Here is a 17,495-nt window from a genome sequence, read left to right on the forward strand (position 1 = left end):
CATCACTAACCTGATCAATCACTTTTTTTGGTAGAAATTATATTTCTACATGGCAAATAATTTACTAGCAGGTGTAGTAGAGTAATAGAAATCCAACAGACCCAACACTCATGACATGCATGCTGCTGATTCTGTGTAATTGAATCACTAATTGAAAGGGGCATGTTCAAAATAATAGCAGTGTGGAGTTCTGTTAGTGAGGTCATCTTTCTTTGAAAAACAGGTGGCAATTATTGCCCTTATTTAAGGAAGGAGGGCAGCAAATGTTGTACATGCTGGTTACAGTGCATTTCTCTCTGAAATTCTGAGGAAAATGGATTGTTCCAGACATTGTTCAGAAGAACAGCGTACCTTGATTAAAAAGTTGATTGGAGAGGGGAAAACATATATAAAGAAATGATAGGCTGCTCAGCTAAAATGATCGCAAATGCTTTAAAATGGCAACCAAAACCTGAAATACGTGGAAGAAAGCGAAAAACTACCATTCGAATGGATAGAAGAATAGCCAAAATGGCAAGGACTCAGCCAACAATCAGCTCCAGAAAGATCAAAGAAGGTCTAAATTTACCTGTGAATACTGTTACAATTAGAAGATGCCTATGTGAAGCCAAGCTATCTGCAAGAAGCCCCCGCAAAGTCTCACTGTTGAAAAAAAGACATGTGCTGAAGAGGTTACAATTTGCCAAAGAGGACATTGACTGGCCTAAAGAGAAATGGCGCAACATTTTGTGGACTGATGAAAGTAAGATTGTTCTTTTTGGGTCTAGTGGCCGGAGACAGTTTGTCAGACGACCCCCATATTCTGAATTCAAGCCACAGTATACTGTGAAGACAGTGAAGCATAGTTGCGCAAGCATCATGATATGGGGATGTTTCTCATACTACGGTGTTGGGCCTATTTATCGCATACCAGGGATCATGGATCAGTTTGAATACATCAGAATACTTGAAAAGGTCATGCTGCCTTATGCTGAAGAGGAAATGCCCTTGAAATGGGAGTTCCAACAAGACAACGACCCCAAACACACAGTAAACGTTCAACATCTTGGTTCCAGACCAACAAGATTGACATTATGGAGTGGCCAGCCCAATCCCCAGATCTTAATCCAATAGAAAACTTGTGGGGTGACATCAAAAATGCAGTTTCTGAGGCAAAACCAAGAAATAGAGAAGAACTGTGGAATGTAGTCCAATCATCCTGGGCTGGAATACCTGTTCACAGGTGCCAGAAGTTGGTTGACTCCATGCAACACAGATGTACAGCAGTTCTCAGAAACAGTGCTTATACAACTAAATATTAATTAAGTGATTCAAAGGAAAGCAAAATCTTCAAACATTATTATTTACTGATCATTAGCTTTCTTTTGTTAGGGCTCTTTCCCTTTGTTTTCACCTGTTAATCTGGCCAGTAGCACAATTCATGCTTAGAGTGCCTCCTCTCTAGATGGAAGAGCAGCAGAGACACCTTTGGGCAGCAGCATTTCCAGTCCTGGAGGTGAGTGTTATATGGACTTGCAGATTTAAATACACTAACAAATTGAAGCCAGACTCCACCTAACATTTTATAAGCAGTTACACCAACATATTCTTTCCTTTTGGGATAAAGGCTTTACTAATGCAGTCATCACATCTAAGAACTGGTAAGCTTCAATATAATAAATGTTTGCTTTTGGGTTTATAACCGAAAGTGGCCTTTCTAGACATTCAGGCCTGCTTTATACAAATCCAGATATGATTTATAAATTTCAACATATCCATTGCTATCCTACAGGTGTTCTGTATCTACTTCCAATGTTGTATAAATGGTTTGCAATTCTATATGTCTCAGTGTTTTTACATTAAAAAAAAAAAACCTCCTTTAAAAACCCAAACTATTTAATTTTGCTTTTTACATTTCTGAAGCAGGTGCATTGTTTGCATTCTCTCTTCTTTCCCCAAAGGAGTAGTCTTTGCTGCTAAGGCAGGTTTCAATCACTAGAAATGTTGTTGGCCAAAGGGGGAAGGGTCTAGAGCTGCCGCTGGATATTGCTCTGGGAAAAGCCAGCAACACCTAGAAGAGACTGCAAGAAGCTTTCTGCTGTCACAGCACAAGTGTGTTCCTGATTTACAGCATTTTAACAACCATCAGACTTCACTGATGGGTTGAGTAGATGAGGGAAAGGGGAACACTTTGCTCATTTTTCCTATATAATAAAACTCTCTAATTGTATAAGTGTCATTTCTGGAAGGGAAAAATGGAGAACAAGTATACTAGAAAATATGTCTTTATTGCTTTCCTACCCAATATAATCATGTTAAAAATTCCCACCTGCTTACTTTCCAGGACAGACAGGAATTGGTTGGAAAAAGAAATTAGATTTAATCCTGGCTGTGTTCATGTGTATAGTATATGTAAATTCAGTTACAACATTTTAGTATAAAAGGTGAGCAGTTTCATGGCTATACTTTTTGGCATGTTTATTAACAGAGACCTTTTCTGAGAAAAATGTAGGGGCTCACATTCCTGACCTCCATCTGAAAATGCTTGGTGACCTCCTATTATACTGACACTGCTGCTTCACTGCTTTCTGAGTCACTGACCTGCAACATCTCACAGAAAGTCAGATCAAAGTCTGCCAAATTATTTTTATTATGTCTGCCAATTTAATTGATAAAAGTCTGCTAGATTATTTACTGCTAAACCAGCTGCTGTCCTATTGGAAGAAATACCATTAACAGCCCAGTTCACTTCTAATCTGTTTATATTGTTTTCAGTTTCAAGCCCTAATTAAAGGGCAGTTTTGGACACCTGAAATGTGTTTGCTACAATTACTATTATTTCTGTGACGTTTATTGGAATTATTATTATGCAGGATTTATATAGCGCCAATAGTTTGCTCAGCGCTTTACAATATAACGGGAGACAATATCGTAATATAGTTCAATTCAAGAGGGTTAGGAAGGCCCTGCTCCTTGGAGCTTACAATCTAAGAGAATAAAGTCCTATCTGGACCTTTTAGCTGTGGTGTGGCCTTTGATTTATATTTTTGAAGCTGGCCCATGGCTTTGCAAATGCTTTGTTAAACCTTGTTGTATACACTGCTTTTATACAAGCTGAAATCCATATGTACAAGGTGTAAAGGCAAGCAGTCAAAAGAAACGTGCAATTCCCTTGCATACTTTTTTTTTGAGAATAATATTTTCCTGTCTGTCATACTGATCCTTTAGCTTCTATACATGAAGAATTGTTGATCTGGAACACATATGTAGCAATTAAAATCAAAGCTCTGCCTATTAGTTTCAACTTAGTTACGGAAGAATGTTTGATTACAGAGGATTAGCACAATAGCCAGTCAGCCAGCATTTGGCAATGGCAACCTGTGGTTTTCTTTAAAAGCATTGGATGGTCTTTAAAGGACGCATAAATCTAAGTTATACGTCTGTTTCTAGGAAAACTATGAATACAATTTACAGATCTATGTAAAGGTTATAGGAAATGAATATATCTGATTGTTCTGATCCAAGGTTAAGCTATTTTTCTGCACATAGCTGACTTTATTAGCAAGCCCTTTGAAGGACACTGCAAACACACTCTGGTAAAATTCCTGTAGACTAAAATTTCTGATAAAAAAGAATTACTAGCTGCATTTAGTGCGTAACAAGAGCAAATACAATGCCAAATCTCAAAAAGGGAACAAAATATGAATAGACATGTTTGTGAATGGTAACGGAATCTACACTGCTCAAAAAAATTAAAGGAACACTTTTTAATCAGAGTATAGCATCAAGTCAATAAAACTCCTGGGATATTGATCTGGTCAGTTAGGTAGCAGAGGAGGTTGTTAATCAGTTTCAGCTGCTTTGTTAATGAAATTAACAACAGGTGTGCTAGATGGGCAATAATGAGATGATCTCCAAAACGGGAATGGTTTTACAGGTGGAGGCCACTGACATTTTTGTTTCCTATTCATCTTTTCGGACTGTTTTTCACTAGTTTTACATTTGGCTAGGGTCATTGTCACTACTTGTAGCATCAGGCAATACCTGGACCCTACAGAGGTTGCACAGTCAGTTCAATTCCTCCAGGATGGCACATCAATACGTGCCATTGCCACAAGGTTTGCAGTGTCTCCCAGCACAGTTGCAAGCACATGGAGAAGATTCCAGGAGACAGGCAGTTACTCTAGGAGAGCTGGGCAGGGTCATAGAAGGTTCTTAACCCATCAGCAGGACCGATATCTGCTCCTTTGTAGAGCATTGCCAGAGCCCTACAAAATGACCTCCAGCAGGCTAGTGAATGTCTCTGACCAAACTATCAGAAACAGACTTCATGAGGGTGGCCTGGGGGCCCCGACACCCTCTAGTGGGCCCTGTGCTCACTGCCCCGCACCCTAGAGCATGATTGGCATTTGCCATGAACACCAGAATAGGTAGGTCCGCCACTGGCACCCTGTGCTTTTCACAGATCAGAGCAGGTTCACCCTGAGCACATGTGACAGACGTGAAAGGATCTGAAGAAGCCATGGAGAATGCTATGCTGCCTGTAACACCATTCAGCATGACCATTTTGGTGGTGGGTCATTGATGGTCTGGGGAGGCATATCCATGGAGGGACTCACAGACCTCTACAGGCCAGACAATGGCACCCTGACTGCCATTATGTAGTAGAATTTAATTCTTGGACCCATTGTCAGACCCTACGCTGGTGCAGTGGGTCCTGGGTTCCTCCTGGTGCACGACAATGCCCGGCCTCCTGTGGTGAGAGTACACAGGCAGTTCCTGGAGGATGAAGGAATTGATACCATTAATTGACTCCCATGCTCACCTGACTTAAATCCAATAGAACACCTCTGGGATATCATGTTTTGGTCCATCTGACGCTGTCAGGTTCCACCTCAGACTGTCCAGGAGCTCATTGAAGCCGTGGTTCAGATCTGGAAGAAAATACCCCAGGACACAATCTGTCTCATCTCATTAGGAGCATGCCCCAACATTGTCAGGCATGCATACAAATAAATATAAATGCAGCGCTAAAATGGCAATAATAAAATAATAAGAATTAATAATAATAATGATATTAATAACGTGGGCACTGTAGAGCGCTAAAAAGTGGTACAAATGTAGATAGTGAGCCGTTGTGAAATGAAGCATGCGACTAGTAAAGGCAACTGATATAAAGTGACTGAAGTTGTGCGTTTTCAAATACACAAAATACAAAAGTCCAAATATGAAGGTGATCCATGCTGCGTGCTGGTGGTCTCTGTGATAAGGACCAGTAATGGGAATGCACTCACCAGAAGCACAAAAGATAGTCGCATGTATGTATAATATCCAAGTATGGTCATCAGGGTGTAGGCGAGGATGGCGGAATCATCTGGCACAACAAAGGCACACAAGGCAACTTCAATCACTCAAAGGACACTCTCAGCTCCTAGGAACAGCTCCAAGTAAGCATCAGACCACCGGATCAATTTCATAAAGAAATAGGGATATCTCCACCTTTGGGGCTCATATAAACCAAGCCAGAGACATAGGAAGCACTAATAGTGTAGTATTTTATTATTCCGGAAGGATCAATAATAGAAAAATAATATTGAGCACTCACATGTAAGAAAGATATTTAAAATGGCCGCCGGCCTTCCATGCGTCCGTCTGCGGCGTGACGTCACTATGGCAGGCTCCTCCCTTTCCTATGGTAAAAAAACCCAACACATGAAAAAAAATTGTGTCTCCACATCCCCTCTCCTGTGACTGACAGACTAATTAGGAGTCTCATGCATGAACATGAGAGAAGGGGGGGGGGGGGTGTCCAGCAGCCATCCACACAGATCACTCCCTTTGTGTTTATCTCTACTAACAGAGGAGGAGGAGGGGGATACATGCTTTGACAGCTCAGCATGATCAATGAAGTGAAGCCAAATATCCTCACACAGATTTAACACCACAGCTGCCAGGAAGAGAGCCAAGCAGGAGGATCACAATGAAGCCCTCAAGGGCTGGACACTTTTACTGTAGTGCCCTATTTTCAAGTAGTGAAGTAGTGCCCCCTAGTTACACAGTAAAAGTGCCCAGCTATTTTGGGAGTGATCTGTGTGGATGGCTGCAGGGCACACACCCCCTTCTCTCATGTTCATGCATGAGACCCCTAATTAGTCTGTCAGTCACAGGAGATTGGGTGTGACGACACAATTTTTTTTCATGGTCGGGTTTTTTCACTGTACGAAAGCAGAGAGGATTTCAGATGACTGGCTGCTCCTTTCCTGGCCAGACTAGGGACAGATGACTTCTGCTGCTGTGCTGTGTGAGGTTGGCTGGTCATTTAAATTTTGATTTTTGGGGTTTACAACCACTTTAAGCATAAAATTAGCTTTTTGTTTTCATCTTTGCTATTTCACCAATTCTATGCTATCCATGTTGTAAAATGCCTAAGCTCCCTTTCACACCAGAGGAATAGTAAAAACAGCTGGTTAAGCTGCAGTCTTACCCAGGGGCATATTTACCACCAGGCAAACAAGGCATTTGCCTAGGGCGGCATTTTTCTTTGGGGCAGCACCGCCCTCCAGAAGAAGGGACACATACGGCATGGGGACCTGGTGGGATCTGAGAGAGGTTGCGGGCTGCTTGATGGTGTATGGAGAGCCCAACTCTTGTTCCCGGGCACTTCCAGAGCTCTGAAGGTGAGTGTCTTCCTCTCGCCGGGGGGGGGGTTGTTAGTGGAAGGCTCTCTCAGGTCGGGGTTGGGCAGGGGTGTTGTTGGTCAATGTTAGGCTCTCTACATGGGGGGCACCCAATTTTTGTGGTGTCTGGGGCAGCACAAAACCTAAATACACCACTGGTCTTACCTTGCAACCGCCCACATAAATCCTAACATACAGTCAGAGGGGGTTGCAAAACAACCGCGAGCCAAGCGCTTGGATGATGTTTGTGGCATGTTAGTTTCACTTTATATTTCTATTCAAAAAATAAAAAAGCAAAACTAAAACACAGGCATTAAGGAGAGAAAACAGCATGGTCACCTCCTGAATGCCTGAAGCGACTGCCTAGCTGCCCTCTGATAAACAATCCACTGCAGGTAATTTTTCAGAACCCAATGCAGCGTGAACCTAGCCTTAGTTTCAGTCTGATATAGACATTGCATATGCAAATTATAATATAGAAGGTTTCATAGTTTAGAAGGGAGGGGTGATAATTAGTGGGGTTGTATTTCAAATAAAAAGGTTCATTTGAAAATACAACTAAAGAATACATTTTGATGTTGGAGATCTAGAAAATGACTGCTGCACTGAAAGTGTTCTGTGGTAATAGAAGTAGTAGGCATCTTGGTGTTTGGTTTCCTCTTCTAGGCCAGAAGTGTGCAACTCCCCTCTCTTTCTCTTGGGACACACAAAATGTGCACAGAGCCCCCAGAGGCCAAAGGGCTGACTGACCTCTACAGGCTGCAGTGGGAAGGAGGTGATGTTACCAGAGGGAGGCAGAAGCGGGCAGAGAGCCTGGAAACTCCAGGCTCAGCTTCACCTCTTCTATGCATGTCTCTGCAAAGTTGACATGGGGGAGAAGGGATGGGGGGCATTGGGGGAATATGCAGTGGGAGAGTTGCTAGCTTAGAAAAAGGTGCATTGTCTGGGGTGTTGGAGTTCAGTGTCAGAGGTGTTGAAAGGCAGGAAGGACCAGAGTCAAGGGTGTAGTGCCATGGGTGCTGGAATGCAGGAATGGAGTCGGGTGCAACAGGGTTCAGCAGTAGGGGTGCTTAGTGGCAGGGAGTTGTCAGGATGCAGAGTACGAGAGGCACTGGTTGTGATGAGAGAGAGATCTGGTGAACCCCAAACTGTGTGGAAAAAATAGGAGAGTGGTACTAAACCTTGTTGAAAAATGTTACCCTCATTCAACAAAAAAAAAATCACTTATCACTAACAAGAGAGAAAGATCAAAATCTTCCTGTCTGTGCTATGCATTCATGCAAGGTGAGACGTTTGACAAAACACAGTTCACCTAGAGGAATACAGAAATATGCTCTTAAAATCGTGTTTATTGTAGAAACCATAGTGTAAAAGTCAGAAATACAGTGAGTTGACGCGTTTCAGCCTACACGGCTTTAGTCATAACTCAATTATGACTAAAGCCGTGTCAGCTGAAACACGTCAGACAGCAACAGTGGTGTGGATCACTTCCCAAGTTGGTGAGGTACTGGGGTGAAGTTATCACCATTATTAATTAAGTATGTGGTACATATATCTCCTATGAAAACATTACATATGAGAATAGATTGGTCCATAAAAATTATTTTCACTTTGGTCTAGATTGATAAACAAGTTGAAGGCAGGGGTTATTCTTGCTCCAACCTTGTTGGAGATCAGGATCCAGGGTTGTAGAAAGTCAGATGGGGACAGGATAATATGTACTCAGTGACTTTAATTTTTTAATGTACTTGTCTGCATTGAAGTCCTACTCAGTGTGTAGCAATGTATGTTCCTTGACTACTATATGTATGCCATTGTATTCTTTTTCTTTTTTTGTGCTTGGTTTAAAAGAAATGTAAAACCTTTTGCATAAATAAAATATGGTTAAAAAAAGTTTACAAAGAGTCAGGTTAAGAGGGCCAGATTGGATTTAATCTTCAAGTGATCCAAACCCTGCACTGTACCAAGACCAGAAGGACTCCATTCAAGTATTGTTTTACTTTCAAACCCTTTTTTTTATTGTTGCTTATGTCTATTTTGTAATATTTTTTTCTGTAAATATTTCTAGAATTTATTTTCTTTATTTTTTTTTTTCATTACAGGTTAATTAAAAATGGTTACAATAAATGATAGAACTATTGATTAAAGGAGAAGTAGAGCCAAAGATCTTTTGGTCATACATTTTCTGGGGGATCACAAGAGTGCACTTTTTTCTGTACTCCTGTGACCCGTATTCAGCCAACAGTGGTCTAAAGCCTGCTGTCAGCTGATGTCACTCAGCCAGTCTGGGCTCTGGAGAGATCCTGGCTTTAATATTGGGCTGCACTCAGATGTCTGGACTGGCTGCTGGCTCAGCCTTTCAGCATTGCACTGAGAAGCTGAGCCAGTCGCTCCTACCCCCTTCACAGCTCAGCGCTCCAATGAGCTCACTGAAGAGCGAGAACTAAGCGATCAGCAATCTCTGATTGCTCAGTTCTCGGTGGCGGCAGGGGACAGATTCAGCATCGGATCGATGCTGCATTCACCTAAGTGAGTATAAATGTTTTTTTTTTGTAATCCCAAACCTATTTTTTAAGACCACTTTAAAGAAGCTGCCGTAAACTGTATTACGTTCCTGTCTGAGTGTGGCAGTGAGTGTTACAGACTTTTTTTAGGGCTAAGTTCACATTGCTGCGATACGACTTTGATCCTATTTTCAGTGTGATTATGTAGTGCTGCTTGGGTGCAACTTTATTGCAACTTTGATAAGGTTTGTATATTCTATGGGGCCAAAATTGTGCTGGAATCGCACTAGTACAGGAATCTTTTCCAAAATCACTATGTGCTGAATTGCATTGATGTGAATGGACATCGAAAACTATGTGATTTCCCTTGTCATGTGATTCTGTGTGACTCAAGTTGCATCTGAATTTGCCCTAGTGTGAACCAGGCCTAAAGGTTAGAATTTCAACGTTGTGTGCTTCCATTAAAACATGTAGTGGTGACTATCATGTGTATGTGTGTAAAGCGTTAACTGCCTAATTAACCTGCCCCGATGACAGTCAATCTAAGTCTGCTGGTACTTAGATTGTTGCCCTGCAAGCTACACTATATCTACCCAGGATAAGACAGTGTGTAATCATCACATTGGGTTCTTCATAGGCCCAAATACAAAAGCTGTCTACCTGTAGGCCTGCAGGGAGCCTTCTCTGCCAGAGCTCCACCCAATCAGGTGCAGGCTCCTGGCCTACATTGCTTGCTAAGCTAAGGTAAGTGCAAGTGGGTTGAGTTAGCATTGGGAGACAGATCATTAACTCAATTAACTAAGTTAAGTTAATTAACTTAGGGTGTCTTTCAAACCTATGCTTTGCGCTATGTGCAGTGTGTTGTGAAGCCATTTATTAAGAATAGCACTCCAATGCACAAGTGCAGTAGGTGCCGATGGACTCACACTACAGCCCAAGACAACACTTGGCTTTGATTGTGAGGCACTGCATCAAAAAATAGGTGCAGATCATTCTTTTTGTTCCTGTTGCCATGTATTGGCAGCCCATTCTTGTTGTCTGCATTAATGCAACATATGTAACCTTGTGTGCAGTAGGGCACCACAATGAATGTTAGTGTGAAGGGGCCATAATATTTTCACCTTCAGTGCTGGTTATGTGATGTGTGGACTATTAGGACTTTGGAGGAGGCTTCTCAGAATAGCAGGCAGTATGTGCTTTTCATATGTTATGAAGAGACTTCCATCTTGTTAATTCTCAGCTGCTATATTATATGTGTAAGATCTTAACAAATATGTTTTAAAGCAGTTCAGAGTTTAACAGGGTGGATGCTTTTATTATTGTTGGATTGTAAGGAATCATCATGAAATATTTTGAAAAACACATATATGATTGCTTTATGATTTATTTTAACCAAATGGATAAGGAAACCTTCAAACAGCATTTTGTGAATTTCCCTCACCTCCCACTGTGCTGATCTAACCCACCGCCCCCTCCTCTGCTGTATACACATTTCTGACACAGAGTCCACCATCATTCTGCCGCAATGTTTACCTGTGTCTGGTGCATCTCCTACATCTAGCTGCCTGCATGTGTTGCAGTAAAGCTCTATAGGCTTCTGTGGGGTTCTACTGTGCACACGTACCACCAGCACAGGAAGTCTCCCATAACTATTAACTTTTTTTGTAGCTCCTTTCTGTAGATCAGGTGACTTATACGAGCCACAAATAAGTTATTAGTGACTGGAACAGGGGACATTCTGTGCTGGGAGTGGATTGTTCAGCAGCACTGTCACAAAAATGCCAGGTTCACTCTGGGAGTAGCTTACAGTCTTTTGGATAAGCCAAAATGGCGTCAATACCTGGCACAATAATATTGTAACATTGTGTTGCTACTGCACGTGTATGGTAGCATCAATGCTTAAACACCCATACCAAGCTGGATGCACAGAGTTATCCCTGCAGCGGGCAAGTCTGTGTTGCAATGGGACGTGACCTTCTAATTTCCAGGCCTGTCAATTTATACTGCCTCCCTTCAGCTTCCTTCCTCCAGTCCGGGATATTTAACCAACCTCACCACCCAACCTCTGCTGCTGCTCAGGAAGACTGCATCTGGAGTTACAACTCCTCAGAGACACCACTCACCATCAATCCTGCAACCACTCACCAGCAGTGACTCACTCTACCCTATTCAGAGCCCATTCAACAATTACACTTTTATTGGCCAGTCAGTGGCCACTACAGTATTAATGCTTGCATGCAATCATTGATTTTACTGCAGCTAGTGCTTCTGAGTGCTTGATGGGCCACAGCATTGCATGTTAGAAGCAGTATGTGTCTTCTATGTCTAAGCAATTTTTATTGTTTCATTTAAAATGTAATCAATAGGGAAGTACAAATACATGTGCAACCAACTGTAGTATCTCATGGCAACCAATCAAATTTAAATGGAATAAAATAAGATCAATCAACCATTATTTCTGGCTTGTCACTATGGGTTACTGCACATTAATGTGTCTTTCTGAATATGTCATATAATCTAATGCATGATGACAGTTCATTTTACATCTTCTGGACTAGAACAAGCAAGGCTGCTTTTCATTTTTTTGTTGCAAATAGTTAATAGGCTGCACAATTGCATACTGACATTTTAAAGTGATAATGGAATGTGGTCTTTGATTTGAATCAAAGGCATAGACCATGACAACTTCATATATGAAACTTTGAACAATTATTAACTTTTTGCAGAAACATGGAAATTTATTGTTGTGCTAGATAATAAATAATCACTGTACATCTTTTTTTTTTTAGTTCTTTATCCTGTTGCTTATAATCTTCTTACTGGAGCTTATTGTGGTTAGCCTCTTCTTTATCTACACTGACAAGGTAAGCCATGTTTAATGGAATCAGTCCAGCTTACTGCAGAATGTTTTTTTTCTTCATTTATTTACTCACAAGAATATTAATTTGCACTAAAGCCAGTTCTTCTACAGCAGCGTGTATACAAATGTTTTTCTCGTTTCAAATAGTCATTCAATGGAGCTTCTTGACATACGGGTCTATTCATAAAAATATATTACATATTACATTACATTATTTTTTATACGGGGTCACAGCTGAACTCTGGATTTTTAAAAAAAATATTCTTGCATTGGGGCCCCCTGCACTGTAAGGGTTAATTGCTTGTTATGTCCATGGGTAAAGAAATAAGTTGTAATACTTACCTAATTCCTCGCTGCAGCACTCTCCTCTTCACTTTGATGTTTTAGGTGCTCGCTGTCCTCACAAACAATGCAAGACTGATGTTTCTTCATTGTACATGATGATTTCAGAGTGCACCACTGGCTGGAGCACCTTGGAGAAAGTACTTTGGGGGGCCTGTCACACAGCATGGTGGACGCCTGTTGGAGGGAGGAATAAGGTAAGTATTACAGCTTATTACTCTACCCCTAAAATGAGTATAACCTTTTTAGTGCCACTCTAAGGGTATTTTTAAAACAAATTCTGGAGTTCAGCTTTAACTGCGTTTATCTATTATGTTATTTATTCTCTTTGATTCTGAACATTTCATTAAAACAGTATACCGCTTGACTGGATATAGTTACATCTGCTGCACCTACATGTTTGAAATATATCGTTCTCATGCTTTAATTTCAATACTTTTGATTCAATTCCATAAAAATATCATATTCTTCTATAAGCTGTTCTTGTATTTTGAAAATTTGTCTAAACATGCTTTCAGGACCTGTATGTCATCAAAAATCTGTTTAATTATATTAAACCAACAAAGTTCCCAAAATGTTTTAAAGTGTAATTTCAAAACAACAATTAAAGATAATATACTACAGTATTTTCTTCATATGTTGTGCGATTTTCCCAGCAATCAAACCCCACTAAATAGATTAGATCTTCTGACCAGTGGCACAGTGGAAAAATGTCTGACATTAAATTTCTTCTGGTATCACCAGTTGGAAATTTTGGTTTAGACTCTAGCCACTGGTGTTGTATTTGTGATGACAGCAGAAAACCTTCAAACAGTTCCCACCTGCTAAGGTGTTGACATCAGTGAGCCCTCATTTTACTAAAATGTGTGTATATGCATATATGCTTCCAAATTAGAATTAATCTTTATTATTTCCACGTTTTCCATGACCCCCTAAATCTATTTATCAGCATATTTGGCTTTGTATCACAATGAACACAGTTTTCTATAGCAAATACATTTTTTGTGAATGCAAAGTTTATTACTTGTAGAGTCCACGCTCTTCCACTTACAAGCTGTAGATAGGAACTGCTTGTAATTAGCAGCAGAGTTGCCAGCCTAGCATGTAAGCTCCTTTATTTTGGTATTAGGCTATGTATCAGATCAGCTCATACCTCCTGCAGACTTGATAGGCACCCGAATGGTCTATGAAGAAGGTGCTCACAGCAGTCTAACAACGCTGTTTCTATTTGCATGGCATTGGCGTAGCATTAGATTTCCACATAATTATCTCAATATATAGAGCATTATTAATCATTCTGTCTTGATCATTTAGATACCAAGGGGCTGTCACATTGATAAAGTAGATCTATATCCTAACTGGAGGACTTTTAGTTTTTAAAGTACTGTGCATGAATATGACTCTTTTTTTTATAAAATACTGTATTCATCTTTTTTCATCTTTGTACGGTGCTTATGATCTCCTCCAGCCTCTTTCAGCCACTTTCTGTTTACATGCACTTGAACCAGCATCAGCTGCAAATCATTGTTCTGGCCAAGTCTCCGGAAAGTGACATTGGTAGACCTACACAATGTGTGTGGCCATGTACATGCAGCAGAGTGACAAAGCAGGAGCACAGCTGGGGTCCAGTTTTCACTTCATAACAGGATATGTCATACTTTCCAACAGTGCCAGATTATGCAAGACCGTACTGCATGTTCAGCTAAGTCCTGCTGTCTTATGTACAAAGGCTTTGTCCTGCAAAGGCTCTGCCCATGTACTTTGTGTCCAAAGTGCATTCATTGAGTGGCTTTTATATGCAAATCCCACCTTCAGCTCATACATTGGGAAAGTCAACAGTAGCTCCTCCTCACCTCCAGTCTTCACTCTACCACTGCATGTGAGGTATCTGCTGAGTGACTTTCAGGGGAAGGGGGTCTGCACTGGGGAGGGGGGCGTCTATACTGTGGGGTGGTCAGGACTGGGGGCCTGTACTGAGGTGGCTGTCTGTACTGGGGGTCTGTGCTGAGAAGGGGCTTTACTAATCAGTTGGCTTGGGGGGGGGATCTGTACTAGAAAGATTTATACTAAGGAAGTACACGGGGATGGGAGGGTCTGTGCTGAGGGGGTTTTAAGGCTGTGGGGGGAATAGGTATTTGGTTGGGAATGTGGGCTGTTGGGAGTGATCTATACTGTGAGGGATATTGGGCTTTGGCTTTGTGGTAAACATTGAGTAGGCTCATTATGTGTCTTAAAGCCCATATGGGATTTTAGTGATTGGGTTTAGATTGACTTTCAGTTGAAGAACATAATATCAGTCTGTGAAAGACAACCTGTATGTGAGTCAGGACATCAGCCTAAAGTGATTTTATGCCAAAAAAAGTGTTGGCATGTTAACATCTTAGGGAGGCAGCTGTACCACACCTATGCTATATCCTTTTCATTCCATTTCATTTATTTCTCTTTTATTCTGCATATGCTATTTAAACTTTTATGACAATCCAAAGTCTGCAAATTATATTTATAAGTCAGTTTGATCAGCTAATGTGTGACTGTTGACTGGCAGCATTAAGTCTGCAGACCTCCAGCAGTATGTGGCCAGCTGGTTGACACACACTGGCCTATAGTAAAAAATTAACGTTAATAATATTCTTAAAAATCAAAAACATGGAGATATATTTTTTAAATCAACTTTTTATAAATGTTTTAGTTGGATAATATTTGTACCATGAAAGTAAAGCGCAACAGATTTGTAACTCTTTTTTTTAATCTTGTACACTACCCTAGTATTGGTCTGTACATTATACTCAGTAGCTATCCAGCTTCCATATAATACAATGTTCAAGAGCTGCATTAAAGTGGAACTGAACTCAAAAAGTGAAGATCTGCTATGCTGTAGGGTGCCTCTAGAAATGTTACTTGTATTTAATTGGTACCCTGACAAGTGAACCTTTTGTGTTGAATTCCTCCTGAAAAATAGCTTGGATTGTTGGTATATGAGTGTCTCTAGCCATTGTTGTGCCTTCAGTCTTATAGCAGTAAATCTACAGTGTAAAATTTAGAGCACTGACTGCTAGGAGGAGATTTGGAATAAACTAGAAAAAAATGTGGGATGACATCCTCACAAAAATTTGTTGGACTTTACTGGCACATCACAATATAAAAATTTAAATCATAGAAAATGTTATTACAATATCTCCATAAAACATGCAAAGTACATTCATAAAAATAAACACCTAAACGGTGTCATGTATGATTGTGTAGTATAAAACAATACCCCAAAAGGACTGTAAGGGATCGCCTGGCGGTACCACTAGCGCTCCACTGATTAGGCGCTCCCAGGGCACGGAGTCTAAGCCCCAGGGTACTTGTTCACCAGAGCCCCTGATGGTGGGGATGGACTTGGAGTACCCTGAGACCAGGTCGTGGCTCCTGAGTACGCCTGTCAGTGGTAGGGGTATTCGCCAGGGGCTCCCACGGGGAAGAGCCTGATGTGAGGAGGTCGGGAGACCCCGGTGGGATGGATGGATGGATGAGCAGGTGCAAGGTCAGACAAGCCGGGTCGGTAACAGTGGGGTCGGTGCGGTACAAAGCAGCGGGCAGAGAATAGTCGGGTCACACGCCAGGTCAGCAACAGGAGGTCAGATCTAGTAAGGGGCATCCAGGAGAGAGGTCAGGCAAGCCAGGGGTCAGAGTGGGAGAATACAGCAAGGGTCAGGTTCAATCCGGGTCAGCAACTTACAGGAAACAGGATCCCATGTACAGGTATGCAGAAGAGACCAGAAGGCACTGAATGACAGCTCAGGGCTGTTTAAATATCGCGCCCTGCGCTGTCATTGGTGCCCGGCGCGCGACCGCGGTTCCTACTGCGCATGCGCAAGCCTGAATGTCGCGGTCCCTGCAGAGAGCGGCGCACTGCGCCTGCGCCGGGACCAGCGCCGCGGGGATCCCTGACATTGCCCCCCCCTACGGGCAACCTCCGGGTGCCCACCCGATCTCTCCACCACGGGTGATCACGAAGAAACTCCCCCTCTGACCCCCCCTCCTTCGGTACTTCAGGATTGCTTCTACCTCAAATTCCTCTTGCTCTTCGATAGTTATGGCCTCCGGAGGTCTGGACTCTCGATCTGGAAAAGGGTCAGGGACAACTGGTTTCAGCAGGGATACGTGGAACACTGGGTGGATCTTGAACGTCTCAGGGAGGATAAGCTCATATGCCACTTCGTTGATCATTCGCTTCACACAGAAAGGGCCTACAAACTTTGGTCCCAATTTTCTTGACGGACACAACATTTTCAAATTTGTCGTTGCCAACCAGACCTTATCCCCAGGCTGCAGCACCAGGTCCCCCCTTCGTTTCTTATCAAACGCCTTCTTGTTATCCTCCTGGGCCCTCACGATGGCCTCCTGCAGTAGTTTGTTGTTGGAGGAGAAAAATGCAAGTGCGTCTTGTGTTGCTGGAACTGGGCATTCCGAGACCAGATCAGGGAGAAAGACAGGATGAAATCCATAGTTCGAAAAAAACGGGGATTGCCCCGTTGCTGAATGGTTAGTGTTATTATAGGCAAATTCTGCCAAGGGTAAGAGCGATAGCCAGTTATCCTGTAGGAAGGATGTGTAACAACGCAGGTATTGCTCCAGGGTCTGGTTAGTCCTCTCTGTTTGTCCGTTGGTCTGCGGGTGGAATGCGGAGGAGAGGGATAACTTGATATCCAATGCCTTGCATAGGGCTCTCCAAAATTTAGACTTAAATTGAACCCCTCGGTCGGATACAATGTCTTCTGGGACTCCATGTAGTCTTACAACTTCCTGGATGAAAACTCGTGCAGTTTCAGATGCTGACGGGGTATTCTTCAATGGTAAGAAGTGGGCCATCTTAGATAGTCGATCGATGACCACGAGGATGGCGGTATGGCCTTGGGACGGAGGGAGCTCGACTATAAAGTCCATTGCGATCCTCTGCCATGGTCGTTCGGGGATCTGCAGAGGTCGCAGCAGTCCCCAAGCCTTGCTCCTTGAAGGTTTGTTCCTTTGGCAGAGAGTGCAGGAATTCACATAACGTTTGCAGTCCCTTGCCATGTTCGGCCACCAAAAAGAACGTTGAAGAAGCTCCAGGGTCTTTGCTGGACCAGTGTCCCGCCATCGGGTGGTCGT

The 17,495-nt window shown here is 42.2% G+C and overlaps 1 protein-coding gene across 11 annotated transcripts in view; it reads left to right on the forward strand.

The window, feature by feature from the left end:
- TSPAN4 (tetraspanin 4) overlaps positions 1-17,495 on the forward strand; it is a 1,204,586-nt gene that overhangs the window by 1,065,094 nt on the left and 121,997 nt on the right. For all 11 annotated transcript variants that reach the window (XM_089653563.1, XM_089653565.1, XM_089653562.1 and 8 more), the window contains one exon: positions 11,950-12,024. In XM_089653563.1, the coding sequence (XP_089509689.1) occupies positions 11,950-12,024 (75 nt within the window). The remainder of the gene's footprint in view (positions 1-11,949; positions 12,025-17,495) is intronic.

Source organism: Staurois parvus, unplaced genomic scaffold (assembly GCF_062004578.1).
Source record: "Staurois parvus isolate SC_StPar_1 unplaced genomic scaffold, SC_StPar_1.0 ptg000715l, whole genome shotgun sequence".
NCBI classification, from domain to species: Eukaryota; Metazoa; Chordata; class Amphibia; order Anura; family Ranidae; genus Staurois; species Staurois parvus.